Source organism: Drosophila serrata, unplaced genomic scaffold (genome assembly GCF_035046125.1).
Source record: "Drosophila serrata isolate PLE 108 unplaced genomic scaffold, ASM3504612v1 contig_165, whole genome shotgun sequence".
Classification (NCBI taxonomy): Eukaryota; Metazoa; Arthropoda; class Insecta; order Diptera; family Drosophilidae; genus Drosophila; species Drosophila serrata.
In genome coordinates, this window is record NW_028257063.1 from 1380232 (window position 1) to 1401316 (window position 21085).

At 39.8% G+C, this 21085-nt stretch overlaps 4 protein-coding genes and 1 long non-coding RNA gene across 8 annotated transcripts in view; 3 read left to right on the forward strand and 2 right to left on the reverse strand.

The window, feature by feature from the left end:
- The window catches only part of LOC147644494 (uncharacterized), a 194250-nt gene that overhangs the window by 44138 nt on the left and 129027 nt on the right, over window positions 1-21085 (forward strand). The window lies entirely within an intron of this gene.
- On the forward strand, window positions 11032-11663 carry LOC110177957 (uncharacterized). Its single transcript, XM_020944949.2, has 3 exons — window positions 11032-11338; window positions 11408-11488; window positions 11550-11663. The coding sequence occupies exons 1-3, from the start codon at window positions 11218-11220 to the stop codon at window positions 11576-11578; spliced, it is 231 nt and encodes a 76-aa protein (XP_020800608.2). The 5' UTR covers window positions 11032-11217; the 3' UTR covers window positions 11579-11663.
- On the reverse strand, window positions 11651-13262 carry LOC110177956 (uncharacterized). Of its 2 annotated transcripts, none has more exons than XM_020944948.2 (5): window positions 13049-13262; window positions 12895-12978; window positions 12380-12778; window positions 12023-12312; window positions 11651-11965 (listed from the first exon to the last, which is right to left on the reverse strand). In XM_020944948.2, exons 1-5 carry the CDS (start codon window positions 13099-13101, stop codon window positions 11709-11711), a joined length of 1083 nt encoding a protein of 360 aa, XP_020800607.2. In that variant the 5' UTR covers window positions 13102-13262; the 3' UTR covers window positions 11651-11708. The 2 variants fall into 2 exon arrangements, with proteins under 2 accessions (XP_020800607.2, XP_020800605.2); XM_020944946.2 differs by having other exon boundaries at window positions 13040-13262.
- Klp59D (Kinesin-like protein at 59D) lies at window positions 15630-18600 on the forward strand. The gene is made up of 2 exons (XM_020944931.2): window positions 15630-15816; window positions 15877-18600. The coding sequence occupies exon 2, from the start codon at window positions 16004-16006 to the stop codon at window positions 18347-18349; it is 2346 nt and encodes a 781-aa protein (XP_020800590.2). The 5' UTR covers window positions 15630-15816; window positions 15877-16003; the 3' UTR covers window positions 18350-18600.
- Window positions 19130-20322, reverse strand: LOC110177967 (mitochondrial cardiolipin hydrolase-like). Its single transcript, XM_020944959.2, has 3 exons — window positions 20182-20322; window positions 19963-20070; window positions 19130-19907 (listed from the first exon to the last, which is right to left on the reverse strand). Exons 2-3 carry the CDS (start codon window positions 19992-19994, stop codon window positions 19190-19192), a joined length of 750 nt encoding a protein of 249 aa, XP_020800618.2. The 5' UTR covers window positions 19995-20070; window positions 20182-20322; the 3' UTR covers window positions 19130-19189.

Sequence of the window (21085 nt, forward strand, 5' to 3'; positions counted from 1 at the left end):
CTTTCATATCTTGGCTGAGACTGGGCTACTCTGTCCGTGGAATCCATTCATTCATGTTTTTTTGTTTTACATATAAAATTAAGCTGACGCGTTGGAAAATGTTTCATAATTCTCGTATTTATTTTTTAATTACGGCAGCTGGGGAAAAGGAAAAGCGGCGGCTGCGTTGGTTAATTTAAATAAAATATATCAAATTGCCAGAGTTAAAAGGCAAAGGGGCGAAAGCCAAAGTGAAAGTTCCAGCAAAAAATGCCGTCGAAATCAATGTGCAAGAAAGTAAACTCCGCCCGTCGTCCTGTCCGTACAATCCAATCCAATCCCGAGCCAGGACTCCCACTGCAGAGCTGCGCCGCCATCCACTCGACTATGAAATCAAAATGGATGATGGCCGAAATGAAAATGGAATTTTTAATGAGTTGCTGCTGCTGCTGCCGAGGAGGCAAAGGCCAAACGAGAGCTTTTTGGCCGAGAACAATGGCGATGAGACAAAACGTTGGCAATGAGAGGGGGCAGAATGGGGCAAGGCAAGGGGTTTTTTCTGGGTGGGGTGAGAGGGAAAACCAAGGCCGCAGCTGCAGTCAAGTGGGAAGTCCGTCTGTCCGGAGCCACAAAATCGCTGGTCAACACTTTAAAGGACATTGGAATGCCATGGGGGAAATGCTCTTGGATGTAAAGTATTACTTCGAGTTGATATCAACTTTAATGTTTTGTAACATTTAATTTCATTTAAATCTCATAGTTTGCATATTACAAAATGTAACAATAAAGTTGTTATTTGAGGTTTAATAATTCTATAAAACCACCATTAAATTTCTGCCTCAAAATCAATTATATTATTTACGCTTTAAAGAGCCCATTAAAAGCATAGTTCTCACACTCGACTGGCTTTTGCTTAAACAAATTAAGAAGCTTAAGTCACAAATATGTACTATGTGCATTAGGAATTCACAGACAAGTAAAAATTTGAGAGGAAATAAATCTAGCTAAAGTCTTCCAGGTAGCCCCATGAAACACTTGCAAAGTATTCTCAACATAATTCGTTTTTTATTCCGTTTTGGGACTGTATAAATTATTCGCACATGTACTTTGGGCTCTGCTCTTCCTACATTAATTTCCAGTTTTTATTATTTTATTCTCTCAGTTTTCTTTTTGTTTCCCAACCATAAAGTAAACTTCACTTGGGCAGCTTGGACTGGGTAAACTCGTCTCTGGGATATACGCACATAAAGTTTTACCACGATTTTTATGCTTTTCACCTTGCACACACACACACACACATACACATCTGTTTGTGGAAAAGCGGAAAAGCGGGACGAGAGACAGTTACTCATATGATTTTGTGACTACAAAGTTGAATTGTAAATAAAATTATTCCATGTTTTTCGCTGCATGCAACGTGATTTCAAGTGTGGGAGTCGGGAATTGTAACTAAACTTTCACTTTTTTTTCACTAAACTTTGACTTAGGGCAATATTTTTATTTGCAGATTAGTTTTTAAGTCTTTGTTAGGTATTATTTTGAAGTTTATTGTCAAAAGAGCTTTGTAAACAGAACCCTTCACTAAGAGTTTTTAATTACTGCTTACTTGCAGATCCTTTTAAAATGGAAATCGAAGGAAAAAATCAAAGCGATTTATGTTCTCTTCACGCCTTTCGGTTTTTTTCCTTTAATCTCTCTGATCTCTTTATTTTTCTATTTTCAGTATAATATAATTATACTTCTCCCTTGATTTCTCATAAAAAGAAACTTCAATTGTAAAATTTATCTCATTTTCCTGGCTTCCATAATTAAGTGAGAAGTTACAAAATTTTTATATAATTTTTAAGAACACTTCGTAGCATCGGTCGGCACTTAAGTTGGCTTTTTTTTTGGCCATTTACGCTGTCATTAGATAGCGCTCTCTGCTAGACGCGTTGCCGCTTTAAAAGGCATTAAATTACGCGCAAAGAAAAGTTTGTGGCCCCAAAAAGTTGAGCTGGATTCGAGTAGAAATCAGATACAGATATAGATACACACTGCCCTTCGCCCAAAAGATACAAAGCGAAAGCGCCGCAGTCTTAGGATTGCGTGCGAAATGCAAGCAAAGTTAGCTTGAATAGAAAATACGGGGAAAGGAAAACTATGCAAACTGCCCGGGTCTAGAATGAAATCAAGATAAACTACTCACAATATTTACTTTTAATTGGAGAAGTTCAAAGAATAAACAAATATCAAGGGATTGAGGGAAAGTTGGAACAGAAGGAAAAGTGGCAAGATGCGGCATTCAAGTTTTCCTTTGTTTTTTTTTGTGTTTCTTTACGCTTTTACCACCTTTTTTTGGTACACATCTGATGGCTTAAATGGAACACATGGTCTGTTACACTTAAATAATACTAATTTAGTTTGAAAATTAAATGTTTGTGATTTTACTAAACTCTTTATGATTAAAGTAAGATAAATATATATTATAGGAAGCATAAATCGTATATTTAACCAATTTTAGATAACAATTGTAAAGAAATTCCTTGGTAATTCTAGTTCTAGTAATACAGTGTAGACCATAGCCTGTGAGCTGGGGCCTTAATCCCGCCGATTCGAGTTCATTAAGCTCCTTAAATGCGGCCCAAAGTCGAATTAATATTCCAAACAACATTTGCCGCATTCTCTATCCCCATCTCTCTTCTTTGTGTGTTGCCATTTCATTTGCTCTCATTTGACAGACCCCGGCGGAAAGTTGAGCCGAAAAGTTCAAAGCAGGCACAAGCCAGGCAGGTCAGGTCAGGGGCAAAGAGAGGTATCCGTCTGCAGTTGGCTTTTAATGTTCTCTTTTGCGTTTCGCTTTTCTTTTCATTTAATTTTTTCTATATATATTTTTTGTTGTTTTTTTGCCTAAATGGTAATTAAAATATGCCCAGATGGTGTCTGGCAGATGACCATCAGGAGGAGGAGGAGGTGGCAGGGAGGGAGAGTCAGAGTATCCTTCGAAGGTCAATTGCAATCAGTGAGTCCTTTCGCCATCTCTCTCCTGGGGCACTAAGCAAACACGGTCAAAGTGCAAAAAGGTCATCAGCAATTGCTACTTTTTCATTTCTGCTTTTGATTTGCTGAAACTGCGACGACACTCTTCACATTTTAATTGGATACGGTTGAAGGCCTTTAAAGGATTTCTAGCGGGATCCTTTGAAATTTTTATTTGACTCTTTGATGTATTATACAGGGTGATAAATATATAACATTTAAAATATCTCAAAACTATGCAAATTATTCTCTATACGAGCTTTCTTTAATTCGTAATTGTTGTCTTCTTTATCCTTGATAGTTCTTCAACCGCAACAAAACTTACTTTCCCCCATATCCCAATGTTTTCCACATTTTCCGCCAGCCATTTAGCGAACTTTGCCGCCATCTTTCATTCATAATTCGCTAGTCCCCTCTTTTTTCTTTTTGCCTTTTTTTGTAGTTGCACACACACATGGAGGGGGAAAAGAACAGGAAAAAAGGGAAAAGCATCAGACGCAGCTGGGCGACAGGGAAAACTGTGTCAACGCAGCCATTTGGCAGCCAAAAACTCCCCTCAACCGCCGCTGCTTTTTCCACTTTGCTGTTTTCCCTGTGTCGTGTCTCTCCAGTTTTCCGCCACGTTGATGGCGACATAAATAGCACCGCTTGGTTGATGGCTTAGTCCCGCTTACCCCTCGGAATTTTCCTCCATTTTTCCCCGCCGACGCTATTTTTGCCATTTCGCCCAGGTAACAGCCGCCGCCAGTTGCTCATAAATGTAAACTTTTTCGGCTAGTTACATGTAATTATGCCATTTTACTGGCGGAAAAGATGAGAGGACTTTTCCGCTCCGCAGGCGGGATGAAAATCATCCTTCTCGGGGGACTGGTGCTGGGATGCCTCCCGATGCCTTTACACTTGATTGCCAATTTAATCGGCTCGCAATTTTCCGCCTTGGCGGCATGATTAGGGGGGCGTGGCCGTGTCTAATTTGTGTATCAGTGCAAAAAAAGGGAGATCAGATCGGATTTCACGACTTTTCATGGAAAATATGAGACGGGATACCATACCACCCTTGTCGATGGTTTTATATTTATTTATTTTTCACCCGGACACATGCACACACACTTACACACACACATAATTCAAATACGTGACATGCATGTGTACACTGACTGCAGTTAATCTTCGCCTAAGCCCTCTGCGCCTGTCAATTTTCCATGTGGCCAGAGGATGAGTCGGTTTTTCTGCGTCCTTCAAGAGGAAAAAAGTGTATTTCGTAAAATTCTCTGGGTAAAATTGAAAAATTTTAAGTCCACCTCTCTGTTTTAACCTTTGCAGTTGGGTTTTAAATAAAGAAAATACATACCTTTAAAAAAATTAATAAGTTTTTTCTGGCAATTAAAAGCACTTTTTGAATGCATTTTCAAATAGGTAAAAATCAGTATGTGGATTTGATTTTAAGTACTTTGCAAGGTCATATTAATTTTATTCAAAAGGCTGTAAGTTGTGAAGGAGTCATTTCCGACCCTATAAATCATATATTTTCTTGATCAGCATCAACAGCCGAGTCGATCTAGCTATCTCAGGAAGAAAAAAAAAAATTTCAATTTTTTTCGACATATTTTGGGGAATTTTAAATATTCAAACATTAAAAAAAAATTAAATTTTTTTAAGTTTTATATTGAGTATGCAGATTTATTAATATAATAAAAACTAACTTAGGACAGCTTTCCGAATGAAAATGCATGCATTTTTGGCTTAGTTATGAGTTTTTGAAAATTTGATAGGTCAATAAAAATTTGCATATAAAATTTTTGATAAATATCAATTCAAACTATGAGAATAACTTATAATCTTTTTCGGATTCGATCCTGTAATTCAGTTGAAACTGCAAGGGTATATAAACTTCAGTTACCTTGTTGAACATCATATTAATATTCATATTCACACACCTTTTGAACATTAACAATAAAAATGCTTTAACTTTTTTCTAATCAAAGAATTCTGTAATTTTTGTTATGATAAGGACAAAGGATGTCACCAAACAAAGCAAAGCAAAAAGGTGAAACTTTTGCTCTTTTTTTTGCTATTACGTTTTTTTGTGCCTTATAAAATAGTATAGTGCTCTTCTCAAAGCGTTTGACATTCGCAAGAGTATATATCTTATACCTTAAAAAGCGAAAATGATATATGTATGTCTAACATATTTATTACGAACTATAATGTCCAAGGTAAATTTAATTTAATTAATAAATTAAAGTGTAACAGATGCTGTTCTACCAAAAGAGCTTTTAGATATTATTTCTTAAAGTTGAACCTCATTTAAATTTAATAAATAAAATAAAATAGTGAAACATTGACAAAATTGTTTTCAAAGAGTATGTAAAGTTCGACTTGATGGGCTTCCTGTTAATGCTTTTATTTTTACACCCACAATGGTGCCACCCAAATGGGTGTGTGTGCATCCCGTGTGTGTGTGCAGCACACTTGCATGTTTGCTTAGTTCACATGAAGTCAGTTGTTAAATTGTTGGTGGCGTCTCTGAGGCTTTCCATACCTTCCATTCCCACCGACTCACTCTCTATCTCTCTCTCTCCGAGTGTGTGTTTCCCTTTTTCCAGGTGGTTCCGGCGGTTTTCTGGCTTTATTCTGTAAGGTTTTTCATTTTTTTTTTTGTGGGCTGGCCGCAGTTCCTGCTGCTTTTGTTCTTGGCTTCAGCAAATAGACTTTAAATATTTTGTGCACTGAATTTATCTGCATGCCACTGTGTGTGGGCGTCCACACACATTCACAGCCAGGTGTAAAAGATTTATGACGACCTCGGGTCGGAAGGGGAAATGTAAATACGTTTCTTTTGCTTTTCCGATTTATACTTTTGGCTGTCAAATAAAGGGTCATTCATTGGCTATTTTTGGCACGTCTTTGTTGGGACCAAGGCGCGTGTTTGCCATCTTTTACTTCGTTTTTTATTTTGACATGATCCCATAAACGTTTAATAAAACATAATATGCTTAGATACAAAACATCCTGTGGTCAAAATTCGGTTCGCTTGTGTGAGCATTGAAGAATGAGGAAATTTTAGAGCATACTTTTTGGGGCTACTCAAGATTTTTAGGCTGGCACAAATTTTAAAAGAAACTTAATCTGCATAAAACTTATAAGAATGTTATAACCAAATTTAGTAATTCTAGCTTTTATAGTTTTTGAGATCTTTACGGTCAAGGCTTTAGTTTTGTTTATTTTCTCATATTTTCAAATATATTTATGTGTTTAATTTACGTGCAATGCTTGGGAAAACTACAAAATACGATTTAGTACAACGCGATTTGCTGGGGGAATTTGATTAAACTTTTTGCATATTTCACCGGCGAGAAAAGTGGGAGAAATGTATGAACTCTATGTATATACATATATATAAAACTTGAGCAATTTTAACTTCTTTCGCTTTCTGTTTCTTGTTCTCCTTATTTTTTTTTTTTGTTTCTTTTAAATATATGTATGGCTATGAATTTATAACGGAAAGTTTTGCATTTTGCAAATCATTTTTAACACCTGCGGCAGGGTTAAAGTTCAGTCAGCGTAAAAACTTTGCAAATTAGAAGAGGTCCTGCGCTGTGTTTTCTCCCTCCCCCAGTTCATATATTTATATTTCGCTCAGCGGAGATTTCATTTAAAATGAGTTAACCTGTTAATGGTGCAATGATGAAGAATAAAAGCAACAAAAACGTGGAAAAATTTACAATATTCCAAGCATGAATCGTAAATTTGTTTGCTGTCAGTGGAGAAGCCAGGAATATAACCTAGACAATGGAAGGGAAAATCGAGAATACAATGCGTGCATACACATATTTACTATAGTTTGGGGTTAAATCGGGCAAATCGGCTGAACTGCTGACCATAAGCAAACACCGAAACTGAAGATTTATGGCCAAGTAATCGACACAGGCAATCCCATAAATCTAGAAGCAGTTCGAATGTCAAATGGCCAACAGGCCAGCGCCAGCGAGGTGAGTTTCCCTTTCGGCCAAAAGCCAAGGCAAATTAAAGTTCAGACCCAATAAATGTTAATCGCTTGCTCTTTGTCTTTCTCCCTCTACTAGTGTCTGAGTTACTCCTTACCTCGCCTTGGTTTTAACCTTTTGAACTAATTTGTTAAGAGAAGAAGCATATTTCATGGCTCAAAGAGAACGAGCCGTTTTCAATCTCAATTAAAGCGACAAACACGGGTCTCTTAAGACTACATTGGGTGTTGAGCAAAGCACTTAAATATTATTTACTCATTTGTTGATATTTCTTATTTTCTACTTGCTGCCAAAAATTAAATGAAACTGCAGCAAAACTATAAAGTGGCATAGTATCAATTCCATCATTTGAAGCCAAGTCATTAAATTGGCTTTGAACAGTCCACAAATCTTTCCGTCAAACTTCATGCTGGTTTCATAAATGATATAAGCACTTGTCTAGAAATAAACCACAATTTTAGCACAATATTATTTAATATGCATTTTTAACTTACCTCCTTAGACATAGTTCCATTTTCTTCGGTAATCGAGTCTCTACGTTTACTCTGAGTTTCAGTCGCTAGGCCGATAATATAGTCACTCAGGAAGGAACTCATGGTGTGCAGTAAGAACACGATGGACCACATACACATAAAGAAATTGGGTGTGCTTTTTTCGTTCCAGAGTAGAATGCCAAAGTAACTATTCATGACGGTGTAGGAAAAGTAATTTAATCGAGCAGTCAGCATTTGAGGACCAAAAAGACGATTTATCCGTGTAAAAGTTCGACCAAGCTTGAAGTGCAAATCCCACAGTCGTGAAATTTCCTTCTTTTTAGACTTCGACTGCGGAATAAGCTCATCTATGCGCTCATTGATGAAATCATAGCCTCGGGCAATGTTCCAGAATACAAGAAAGTATTGGAATGTGCTGGCAACTACCAAGTTCTTGCCAATGGTCAATATAAGACATGATATTCGCGGCTTAAAACGAAATTCCACTGGTAATCCGAAAATAAAACACTGCATCAAATTGTGCAGCGATCGGGATGCAACTAAAAAAATCTTCAAATAGAGCACTTTGCATAGCTTTGAGCTCGTCTTCTTTCCGGATTTGGACATCTCACGATTCACCTGAGTGATTAACCTATCCATTTCCAAGAGAATTTTATCCCGACGGCCACGCAAAACCAACGCGTACAGAATTACTGCATTGTTGATGGAATCGAGGACATACGGCACTGTTTTTACAAATCGCGGATATAGAGAGATGGACGAATTGAACTTGGAAACTTCCCACATGCAGTAGGGCAAAGCTGCCAACAGTCCAAGATTTACAATCCATACATAAGTCTTAGTTATTCTAGTCTGTTGAAACCTGCCGTTCACAAATCTATAGGAAGTCAGACCTATGACCAGGGCGTATTCGTGAAAGAAAGCCAGCAATTTCTGCATTTTATATACCGATTTCAAAGAGGACTGCAAAGTAACTGAGCTTCTGAAATGGTCTTCTCCTGAACTGACCTTTCACTCATTATCCTTACATTCTTATCGAAGATGTCAAGTCAGCAAAGAAGTTGAGATGACAGAATCGCAATCAGATCTACGGTTTTAGGTTTTGTTAAAACCTCTTAACAAATGGGTGTTATCTGTTAATATTCTAAAGTGGAATTACTATTAATAGCAGAAATGAACGTGGTATTTATTGCAACGGAATTAATTTAACAACCAAAGATGTCATTTTAATTTCAACAAGGTAATTAGACAAGGTTTTTTCCAATTCTAAAACGGAACCAAAGAATTATCCATTCCCTCGCGGGCATATTTCTTTAGTTACCTTAACTGCTTCGGTGCGGTGCAGGTGCCAGTGATGGCCAAAATGTTGTTGAATTTATGGCCAATAAATTAAAAAACTTTTACACCGCCTTGCTGGAAGTGAAAGCAAACACGAATGGTTGTGTGTGGTGTGTGTACCTGGAAAGACATTTTGGCAGAAACATTAATTGAAAAAAAGAAACCCGCGGTCTGGCGACCAAGTGTGGCTGAACATATCAAAGGCAATTACGAATGCCGTTAACAACGGCCAAAATGGCTAAGACACCGCCCAAGCCACTCCCTCTCTTGCTCATCTCATTATTTAGTTAATTATATGTTTGTGTGCCGGCAATTACAACTCAGATTTCATTGTTGGCCAAAAACCATTTTGTGGCCTACACTTGGGGCTTGGCCAGCCATCAATGCGGATGCGGATGCTGATGATGATGGGGTGGTTCTGCCCTTACCGCAAACTTCTAATTAATTTGAAAGGAAACATTTGAATGTCCTGTGTGTTGTGGTCACAGTTGGCCCCTTCAGCCCACATGAAAGGGGTCCTGTTTGGACATATGCTCATTAGCAGGCAGGACATTAAATAAACCAAACCAAGCAACTAAATAAAGGTTTCAATTTTTATAACTCTTACCGGCTTAACCATAATCAAGAACCTTGCCCAGCTGCCGTGGCAGCTCTCTCGAAAATCTGTCAACTATCTTGGCCAACAGCTGCTGGGCCAACAAAGTTGCAGCTCTTAACACATTTAATTAAGCAGCGGAAAAAGCCGAAGCGCAAATTTTAGCGGCCCAAGAACCGCACACAATGTGCATTAAAACTGAACCGAAAGTGAAATGGTATTTCCACCAAGTGCAACTGTTATTTTTAGGAATCCATTTCGATGATGGCTAAAAACCGTGGCCAAAATGTTTGCAAAGCGGCTTGACAGCGAGAGAGGACAGCGAGCGAATAAAAATAACAAATGGCAAAGTTGCTTTTAGTCCTGCCAAATGTTTGGCAAAAAAAAAAAAAAATGTCACTGAAAAAGTTTTTAATAAGCTTAAATTAGACAGTTGTATTTTTTACGATTTCATTTCAGTTTGAGTTGTCCCTGTCTTTAGCCTTGATGTGGGGCTTTATATAAGTTTGAGCCGTGGCTTAAACAGAGCGGAAGCAGGATTCTAGCAGGATTATTATTTGAAAAAACTATGGTCTTGGGTTAATTATTCGGCAATCATTCCATTTGTAAGTTCTTCTTCGCTAAATATATTAACTCTTGGTAACCAACTTGTATTTCATATCTTTTGTATATTACTCTGTATCCTTTAAAGACCTATGACAACTTTAAGACCAAAGACCACCTGCCTGTCAGCCATGGAGCCATGGGGTTCATTATAATAATGCCACTGAAACGAACATGTCAAGAGACCGGAGCAACCGACCTGACATGTTGGCCACAAATTAAACGAAATTCGTTTGCCAGAAACGACGATAGAAACTGGCCAACAGAATGTCAGGCAGGTTAGTCCTGGGTCAGGGGGGGTGGTAGAATCAACATAACATAAGTAATTAACCAAGTGATAAAGAGCCTGGCCCCGTGGCAATACAAGTTCAGCATTCAAGACGACAACAACGACGATGTTGCCTCGTCATTAGCGGCCAAAAATGTTGCATTTAGCTGTGGTCCTGATGAATATGGTTAATTTCAGTCGTATATATATTATATATATTGTATATATGTGGATAGAAGTCTGGGAAATATATGTATATATATTTGTCCCTGGGCGACGATGACAGCGCCTGACCAAGACACATTTTTCGTTTGTCCTTTAATTGCATATCTAAGGATGCTGATTATTATGGAGATGATGATGAGCCAGTCGTACAATTACCAGCATCCCCCACTGTGAGATCCTCTGTTTTGATGTCGTAACCAGAAGAAGGAGAAGTCGTCCCTGGCCTTTTGCCGAGCTTTAGTGTCTAATTAAAAGCAACAGCAACTGGCCTTAATTTATGCCCGTTGAGGGACAGGCTACCCAGGAAAATCCCACCTCGCATTCGTTTGTATTTACATTGCGAATGCTTAATGTTTTTGCTTTTAAAAAAGTTTACATCATAAATCGCACACTTGGAACATAATTCGCAGCTGGTGGCCAGGATGTAAATATGGCTAAATTAGATGTCTTTGATATTACGAAAAATTGTTGCTTTAGAACACGAGTGCTTAATTCGATCAGAGCAATCCTTGACACATAAGTCGTCTTACCTTCCCTTTGGTATCCCTAGCAACAAATTCTCAGTCTCAATCGAACACGAACACGGAGAGTTTCTCATACAATAAATAAGTCAGCAATAACTAAATCGAAATTTCTAGTTTAGTAAAAGTATTACTTCTTTAATATTAATCCAAATTAAGTAAGTCCACGATGGCGGCAGGTGGATCTGATATGTCTGATGTGACAACAGAGGCCCCAGTGCAGGCGCCTATAGGACAAGTTAACCCGAACTATAACTTGGACAATGAACGATTAGATTGCGAGCGCATAGGTAATTTCTCATGCCATTAATTGGTAAGGATAAGTTACTAAATTACCAACATTTCCTAAACAAAAATAGATGAAATAACAACAATCTATAGCTACATTGAAAGACCCTCATTTGTCACCGTGCTTTTGAGATTCTTTGGCAATATGTTTGGTGAGTTGGCTGCGATGCACTATCCTCAGAGTTTTAAACTAACTAACTAGTTCATCCCCAGTCGACATCTTTCGCGCAATATTCTACTGAAAGGATTTGGTTCTGTAAATGGTATAGTGCTTACTGAGATCTTGTGTGGCCCCTTTTTAAATAAATCGTCTGTTCAAAATAGTAACACTCTGGACTTTAATTTTCTCTGGGTTTCTATAGCAGAAAATCTCTAACCGCAGTAGATTTCATCGAATACAGGAATGTGGCAGTAACAGGAGCAATTATCATACTCCTGAGCGAGTTCCGAAATTTCAGTGAGAAACTTTTCCAGAACCTCGGGATTTTTAAACACATTCTTATCCACTTTGATTTTTTTCTCAACCAAAAAGTTCCAGCGTCGCATACTCTCGATGACATCACCACAGAAATCGTGCTTGTTCTTTTCTCCCGTCTTTTTGACTTTCTCCAGGAGCATTTTATATGGTTCTATAAAGGGATAATTTGATCAAGATCAGTGACCATAAATTCCCTTTCCCCACTCACTATTTTTCATTAGCAAGGCAACCTTCTTCTGTGCCGCATCGTACATCTCAATGATCCTGTACATCCGCCTGTCCATGTCTTTGTATACTCTCAAGTAGTCATAGCAGTGGGACTTGCATTGGCTCCAGTATTGGGTATGAGTTGCTTGAACTTTTTGTTGGCAATGGCTTCTTCTTGAGTCCAACTCCTCACCTCTCTGACCGTCCGCACACACTATTTGTGATTTTATGCGGCCATTGCGGAACCGGAAGTGGAGGCTAGCCAGCAGTTTCTCTACGCGCGACAAGCAGCTTTGGGAAACAAAAGAAAAATCATTCACCACAAAATATAAATAAAATTAGTAAGAAGACAACCCACTTGGAGTTCCTCAGAGAGTACACCCCGGGTATGGAATAGGTCCTTAGCAAATGATGCAGCTTGAAGGCGACACAATTGAGAAAATCCTCTGCGGCACAGACCTGCATTTTACGCAAACGACTGTTGTCATGCACCGTCTGGCGAATCCTCCAGCCTCGGAACAGGGCCTGGATCTTGGTGGCCGATTTGTGGTAGTGACGGACTACCCTATCCTGTAGCATGTTTTCCACGAAGCTTACTTGCTTGTTTCGGGCCAAAAATCCACGCCACCAGCGTTGTATGGTGATGGCCGCCTTGGTTCTGCTGAGGAACTGGCAACGACGATGGAAGCGCCGCCAGGTGCGTTGGATGGTCTGGGTAGCCTTGAATTGTTTGTAGTCCAGCAGGAGCAAGTATGTCCTAGGAAATAATATATATTAATAGCTAGTTTTTGTTATATTTTAAAGTGGATTATAATCTAGGCAACTCTGGAAAGTTACTATATATATTAAAATGAGATTTAATCAATCTCTCACCGTGTTATGTTTTCTTGGCTCAAACAGGGACTTCGATTTACCGAACTGAAGCTACCCTCCAAGCTCTGTTTCTCTGATTCGTTTCTAAAAAGGATTACAAGTAAAAAAAAAGAGAAGTAACATTTTCCAATATTCCAAGACTTACAGTACATACGGTATATTTTCGTCGGTTACCATTGTGCCTCGTCTTGTTACCTTTCGCATCATTATAACAACATAAACTTGCTACCTAATACGCTATTTTCTAATTTATATTTTTAATAAATTAATATTAAACCGTGTTTTGTGTGTATTGTGTCGTGTGTGTGTGTGTGTGTGTTTTGATTTGAACTAAGTGTTATTTTGTGACTGACATCTCGATGGTTTATCGATGTAACGGAGCGGAGATTTCCGTCTAGCTGCTGGCTATAATTTATGGCCCCAACGATTATTTCCGCATAAATCTTTAGGGTTTGCGGTTGTGTCCTATCCCTATGCTGGTGTTCTGGTGTCCTGGTCTCCATTCAGGCGACATACACATATAAATATATATTTTAATTTGCCTGTGTATCAACATGTTTCCCGCTTATCGTGTCAGGGGTAAGCAAATTTATGTGTCCTTGCCTTGCCGCCTACGAGCTTTATTCTTCTTTTCCCAAGCTTCCCGCCATAAATATTCCTCCGAGAGACTTTTCACTTTTCCGTGGAGGCAGTGCATTTAATTGAATTGTATGGAGAACTGGGGTTGACCCATATTTGCTGTGCTTTGCCCCCCCCCGAAATTGCATTCTCCTTCAGCTTCGGTTTCACCTCGTAATTGTGCTCGAATGCTGACAAATGGCCGAGGTCAAGTTGCCATAAATTCGAGCTACCAAATGCCATTAGGCGAAGGAGTCCAGTCCTGCCACTTTAAATGAAAATCGATACAGAGCCACGACGCTTTTGCCTGCTCATTATGCGCCACAAATGAACCTTACCACACACACACACACAACACACAATCGCAAACAAACGGGGCGGAAATGAAACGGAAATTCTCATTTATGGCGCCCTTGACGCCATTTCCCATCTACCATCTCCCATTTCCAGTGGACTGTTCATTCGCTCGCTCGGTCGTCCTATCTATTTGTCCCTGACAAGTTGGCACTGCTTCTCGCTGATTTCTGATGCAGATTGAGATTGCACATGGCTTGATTGCTGCAACGGCAGCAGCAGCAGCCTCCATGAGATTTATGGTCCATACCCCCCGATGGTGACCCAGTAACTGATAACCAAAACTAGACCAGAAAGGGAAAGTGCAGAGAAAAAAATTAAGATGGGAGATATGATGTTAGATTTTATAGTTATATACTGTTCCAGAGGAGATCTAGTTGAAATACCTGGAAACAAGAAATATGTATCAAGTTGTTATAGTTTTTCTATCCTGCTTGCACCGACCTTAGACGGTTCAAGTCCTGGCTGAATATTTTTTATACCCTTACAGGGTATTATAATTCTAGTCAGAAGCTAGTAACGCAGTGAAGGAGTCATTTCCGACCCTATAAATCATATATATTCTTGATCAGCATCAACAGCCGAATCGATCTAGCTGTTTTGGAAAGAAAATTTTTTTATTTTAATTTTTCCTAAATTTTATCATTAAAATTTAACAAAAAAATACGCAAAAATTTTAATTTTTTTGCATTTTGAAATGAGAATGCAGATTTATTGGTCTAAGAAAAACTAACATAGGACAGCTTTCCGAATTAAAATTAATGCATTTTTGGCTTAGTTATGAGTTTATTAAACTTTGGTTTGTCTAAAAAATTGTCATATAAAAATATCAATAACTATCTATTCAAAGAATGTTGATATTTTAAACTAAGATATGATCGATTTTCAATTCGATCCTATAATTCAATGGCAACCTGCAAGGGTATATCAACTTTGGCTCAAAGTTAATTATTTTGTGTCTTTTAGTTTTGATTCTTTAATTAACTTCCATGGAAATAAAATTATATTAGGACTTGTGTTAATAAAATACTTACTAAGAAATCCAGAACTATAATTTCTTTTTGTGTAACAACCTGTCCTGGAATTGCAGTTACCCCAAAAAGAGAGAAAAACTTTTCACCTTGAGGTTTCGTTTTGTGGTTTATTTTTTTTGGGTGGGTTATTCGGCAAGAAATTGCCGTAAATTAGTTTTTACACCTGACTGGTCAGGGGACAGCATGTTGTTTGATCCCTTCTCCCAAGGCTCTCGAAGGGATTCCCATTGCCATGTGTGTGTGTTCTTTTAATTGTCCTCCAATCAGAGAAGTCTAGACAACGAAACGGCAGCTTCCAGCATCAGCTATTTATTTACAGAATGTGTGTTTGGTTTTGGGTTCGCCTGTGTGTAAATATATAGAAGAACCCTTCTGTGAGTTTATGACACACACACACCACACAGAAAAGAGAAATCTAATTTGAAAAGTACTAACCCGTAACGAAGCAATGGCCATATATCAAAAGAAGCTGCTAACCCCAAAAAGCAACCAGCATAGGAATTTACGAGCCAACACCCTCCAAACATGTTAACCATAAAATTGCTTTGAGAGAAAAAAGGAAATCCAGGACCAACCTGACACCGCTTTAAGAAAGAAAACCCCTTTAACTCTATAGGGTTACCCAATGGGAGTTTTTGAACTGAAAATGCTGAATTGGTAGACGATTCCACACTAAATTCTTTTTCAAAATAAAGCAAAGTCCAAGTCGGAGTAGCTTTGAGATAATATAGAAAAATATCAAATCAAAGTAGTTCAGTTGAACGACTTCGAAAAAGACTTAGAGAAGCAGTCAAACTTTTCGGCTTGAAACCTTTTGCACAATTCTAATCAAAAACTTAAAAAAAAAATATTAAAAAACAAATAAAATAATAAAAAAAAGTAACAATTATAGGAAAAAGCAGGCCTCGTCTAGAACGTAAGTTGAAATTGTCGCAACAAAACGAAAAGTTACCAAACCCAACCTCACACTCAACAGTAAATTATAGCAGCCAAGTCGTATATATATATAAATATCGTAACCGAAACTGAAATATTTTATTAAAAACGCCATTAATTGCATACACCACTCCGGATATATAACATCCGAATTTATATAAATATATATGGATCGCATTCAGATCGGCGATAAGCTCTACTTCCAGAGAAGCAACGGACGAATGCAATCGGTAACCTGCATAGGAAAGAATTTAGAACTCGAGCTGATTACTGGCGAGTGGGAGGAAGGATCGGTAATCAAGGGCAAGGACGTGGCTCTACGCCAGCTGGTGGACATCAATCCCCATATATTCAAGAAGCAAGTGGGCTACACGCCGCGGAAGCCATCGTTATTATCAAAATCATTTGGCAAGCTTTGTATTCCGAGTGAAACAGGGTCTTCGATTCCGAAGCCTGTCCTGGACAGGGGAGGTGGTGGTGGAATACTCGCCAAAATGGAGTTTAGAAAGCAGCTCAGTGGCAGCCCGTATACCACAGACCGCCTGAGGGTGCCCACCAAGTTGCCAGCACCCAAAAGAACTCTGATTCCACATGTAGTCGCCACCAATCGTACTGCCAGTGCTGGAGCCGGAGCTGTCGGTGTCGGTGCCGTTGTCGGTGTCGGTCCCAACACTGCACGCATCTCCCTGGCCAGTGTCCGGAATGCTAGTCCAATCTATGGACGCAAGTCTCAGAACGTGAATAATTCAAGCGTTGCGGGTACCCAGCGCTGCTCCAATGTGGTCCACGAAGTGAATCGCTTGAAGGAGGAACGAGAGCTGCGACGCGCTCGTCAGGCCGAGCAGCTGCTGGAGAAGGATGCTCTACGTCGCCAGGATCCGGGTAATCCCAACTGGGAGGCGGCCATCATGCTGCGTCAATACCGCGAAACACTGACCATCAATCCGCTGCGAAGTCTGAATCCTCATGGCGATGCCGTACTCCAGATCACGGTCTGTGTCCGCAAGAGACCGTTGGCGCGTCGGGAGGAACGCATGAGGAACATAGACATTGTCACGGTGCCCTCTCACGATTCCCTGATCATACACGAATTGCGCTACAAGGTGGACCTCACCAAGTATCTGGAGCATCACAAGTTTCGCTTCGACTACACCTTCGACGAGGAATGCTCCAATTCCTTGGTCTATGACCACACAGCTCGGCCCCTGATCCGGACCATGTTCGAGGGTGGCAATGCCACCTGTTTCGCCTATGGGCAAACCGGGAGTGGCAAGACCCACACAATGGGCGGTGAATTCTGTGGCAAATCGCAAGATTGCAGCAGCGGCATTTACGCCATGGCAGCCAGGGATGTGTTCCAGGAGGTATCGCGACAGGAGTACCGCCAGATGGGGGCCAAGATCACGTGCAGCTACTTTGAGATCTATGGCCCCAAGGTGTTTGACCTTTTGCAGCCTGAAAAACCACAGCTGCGAGTCCTCGAGGATGGGCGGCAGCAGGTCGTAGTGGTGGGTCTTAAGGAGATGCCGGTAACCAAGGTGGACGATGTCCTTCGCCTGATAGAGATGGGCAACAAGATGCGCACCTCGGGACAGACCTCGGCGAATGCCAAGTCTTCGCGTTCCCATGCTGTCTTTCAGATGGCCCTCCACCTGCCCGATTCTTGGGGTCCCTACGGCAAGTGCTCCTTCGTGGACCTGGCGGGCAATGAGCGAGGAGCGGACACGCAGTCGGCGGATCGCCAGACCCGCATTGAGGGCGCTGAGATCAACAAGAGCCTGTTGGCCCTCAAGGAATGCATTCGGGCGCTGAGCCGCCAGTCCAGTCATCTGCCTTTCCGTGGATCCAAGCTCACCCAAGTGCTACGCGACTCCTTTGTGGGTGGAAAGAAGAACAAGACATGTATGATAGCCATGATTTCGCCCGCAATGAACTGCGTGGAGCATACCCTGAATACACTGCGGTATGCCGATAGAGTCAAGGAACTGGTGGCCAAGGACGATGACTGTCAGGAATCGAATGAGGAGAAATATGAAGAAAATGGACAGCCATCGCCGCAGCATCTGGAGCCAGAGATGTCAGAAGAAGAGGAGATTCCGTACGTGGATGATTACGTCGAGGACGACAATGATAATGATAATGATAATGACAACAAGAACAATTGCATAACCATATCATCGGACGAACCCAGTTATTCCAGCCCCCGCAAAAAGAGCAACACTGTGTCCCCCTCCAATCTGAATCCCGGCCAGAGCTTGACGCCCCGCATCAAGATCCTTGAAGTGGCCAAACAGCATGGAGCCATGATCAACACTCTGGAGAGCTTTGTGCGAAACTTCAAGAATCAAAATTCACGGGCGAATTTCGAATGTTATGTGAGCACCTTGGAGAAGCCCATCCAGGATCTGGCCAACATGGTGAACACGACCAGGAAGCTGGTGGCCAATTACAATACCCAGTATGGCAGCAAGGACCACGACATACAGCGAAATCGGGAGGACAACGACTACTAATTCTGGCCCAACCATCAACCTCAATATATATCTGTATATGTTTATATATTTCCAAACAAGTCTCCTCCAATTGACTTCTGCGGGGACCCTTGAACGACTGCCATTTTCCTCGATACCGATATACACCATCAGTTAATGAAAATTTCAGCCGCGAATCTAGTTGCCTTCTTTTTTCTCACAACTCCTCCATCTGTGCAGCACTCAAGTTTCACTTGAACTCGCTGAGGTAAAATAAAAACTTTTTGCGCTGAGAGTTTTCTCGTATTTTTTTTTATACAGCTTCTCTGTGAGTTTCCACGCTCTCTGATACAAATTTATGACCGTCCAAAGTGTAATCAACAACAAAAGAAACGAGGAACCTTGGGGGCGGTTGGATGGTGGATTTGTTGTTAACTTGGTTAACTGGCAATATTCGTCGGCATCATGTGTAACAGGTAACGGGTGTAGAAGTTGCCAATAGAAGTTACAAAAAAAAAGAGCTGGCCAAAACTTTTCGACTGCAATAAAGCAAAAGAAAAGGAACGTTTTAGAGTTGATTTCAGGGTGAAGAGGTAACAGGTTTCGACAATAACCTTTGAGATGGCTTATAAGACTCTTGAAATTTTATTTCAAAGTAATATAGAGGGAGAGCGCAATTAATATGTATAAGCATTCTTAAAGATCTTTATGTCAATTGATTTATTTATGATTTTCCAGCTTGCTTTTTGATTATTGAAGAAATATAGAATCGCGACTACAAATACGAAACTCTTCTTTAACTTCAAAAAGAAAATAATCTTCTTAGGCCATGTTTCATTTATTTTATTCAAATGCATTCCAAGAAAGAGCCTCCTTTTCTTTCTAAAAATAATTCTTAGCACTTTTGTCTGGAATCCTTACTACTTCATTGGGTTCGTATTCATTGAAAATGATTTTTAGCTCTTCGTAAACGTTGTACAAATTATCAAAGATCAGTTGGTAGCGTGCATTCACCTTGCGATTGGATGTGATGACCACGTTCTCAAAGTTATTCTGGGTACCTTGAATGGTCCAATTCAGGGAGCCGGTCATAACGATTCCACGGCGTTTCAAGACGCGGGCCGCCTTTTTCCTCTCTTTACTGTCCAGCTGAAGGATCCGCTGCTCACCATCAATGATGGCAAACTTGTGGTGCATTAGAGTTTTCTGGCCAGCCACATGAATGGGAATGTTATGAGAGCAGAGCTTCCGGATTTTGGAACCGTGAACATGTAACATTTCGGAATCGGTGACGAAGCGGATGTTTACGCCCCTGTACCAGGCGGCCAACACGGCGTCGTATATCTTCTGACTGGTAAATACCAGGTGGGCAATATCCATACACACCTTGGCATTGTTTATATAGGAAATCAATTTATTCACCCTGCAGTGCTGGCAGTATTTTCTCGGACAGTTCACATTTTTATGCCTTTGGTAACACTTCAAGGGCATATCATTGAAGACAATCACATCCACGAAATCCGGTTCGTCTGTGCAGGCAATAATGAATTGGCGAAATTTTGCCAACAATTTCTGGAACAGAGTCAGCACATGCAGCCAACTTTGGTAGTCATTTTTGGTTATTTGTCTTTCAAATGAATATAAACATTACTTACCAAAGGAACAGTCCAAATTTGATAGCTTGCATTGTGGTTTCTTGTATTCGCGAATACCAATCTCAGGTTGTTCCGTTGATTTGGGGTTCTTTCAATGGCAATAAGTTACTGAAAATTAATATTTGATAAAAAATATTTATTGTATTTCAATTTTGTAAGCAAAAAATATAATTGCTCACAATTACTTATCAATGATTAAAAATATGTACAAATGCTTACATGATTTTCAACTTTTTCACTATGGAATGCCTACTGTATTTGCTATATTAATATTATTTATTGCTCATGGAGTCACTCACAAAGTTTTACCTATGGAATCGCACTTCTAACAAATCTCTCATTGGTGAAAATAATTACAAATGGCAGAGACCAAAGGCTGCTCTGCACGAGGTAATATAGTTATATGAAAATTTGAAACAGTGGAAATGATACAAAAAATGGTGTGCGTCCAATGAAAGTTTATGAAGAAAATATAGTAGAGGCCCAAAGGCAGCTCTACACGAAGGCATTTAAATCTCAGCTTATTTTAAAACAATAAAAAGTAAATGTATAAAACATAAAAACACCAAATTAGGATTAAAACATATAATTTGTTTACTCTTCAAAAGTTCATGTTATACTTTGCTATGCAAATTAAAAATTTTCTTGCTATATCAATTTCAAGCACAGTTTGTGCAAACTTTAAATAAACTCCCAAACAAGATCTTTAAATAGAGCTACAGAATCCGCTTGGAACCTCTTCAAAAATGTAACTCGAATAACAATTACTTGAAATTTCATTAGGAATGGCTTACAAATTGTTTACCGAGTCGTGAACTTGCCTCTGTACATTCTTGAAAAACTTTAAAGTGTCAACGCTGATGATGACGAGAGGAGGAGGATGCTTGCCGATGATGACGATGAAGCTCAACCGCAAGCAGCTGTAGACAATTTCCTCCTTTTCCCTGGGCTCTTGCGTCACACTCTCAATGTCTCTCTGCCCAAGTAAATGTAAAATTTTCCCCAGATGCTGAAAATTGCAACTAATTCCATGGAAACTTTTACCAGAACTTGCGCCACACACAGAGAGGAAGATCTCTCATTTGGAAAACTTTAAAATTAGTTAAGTTCGAGCTGAGATATC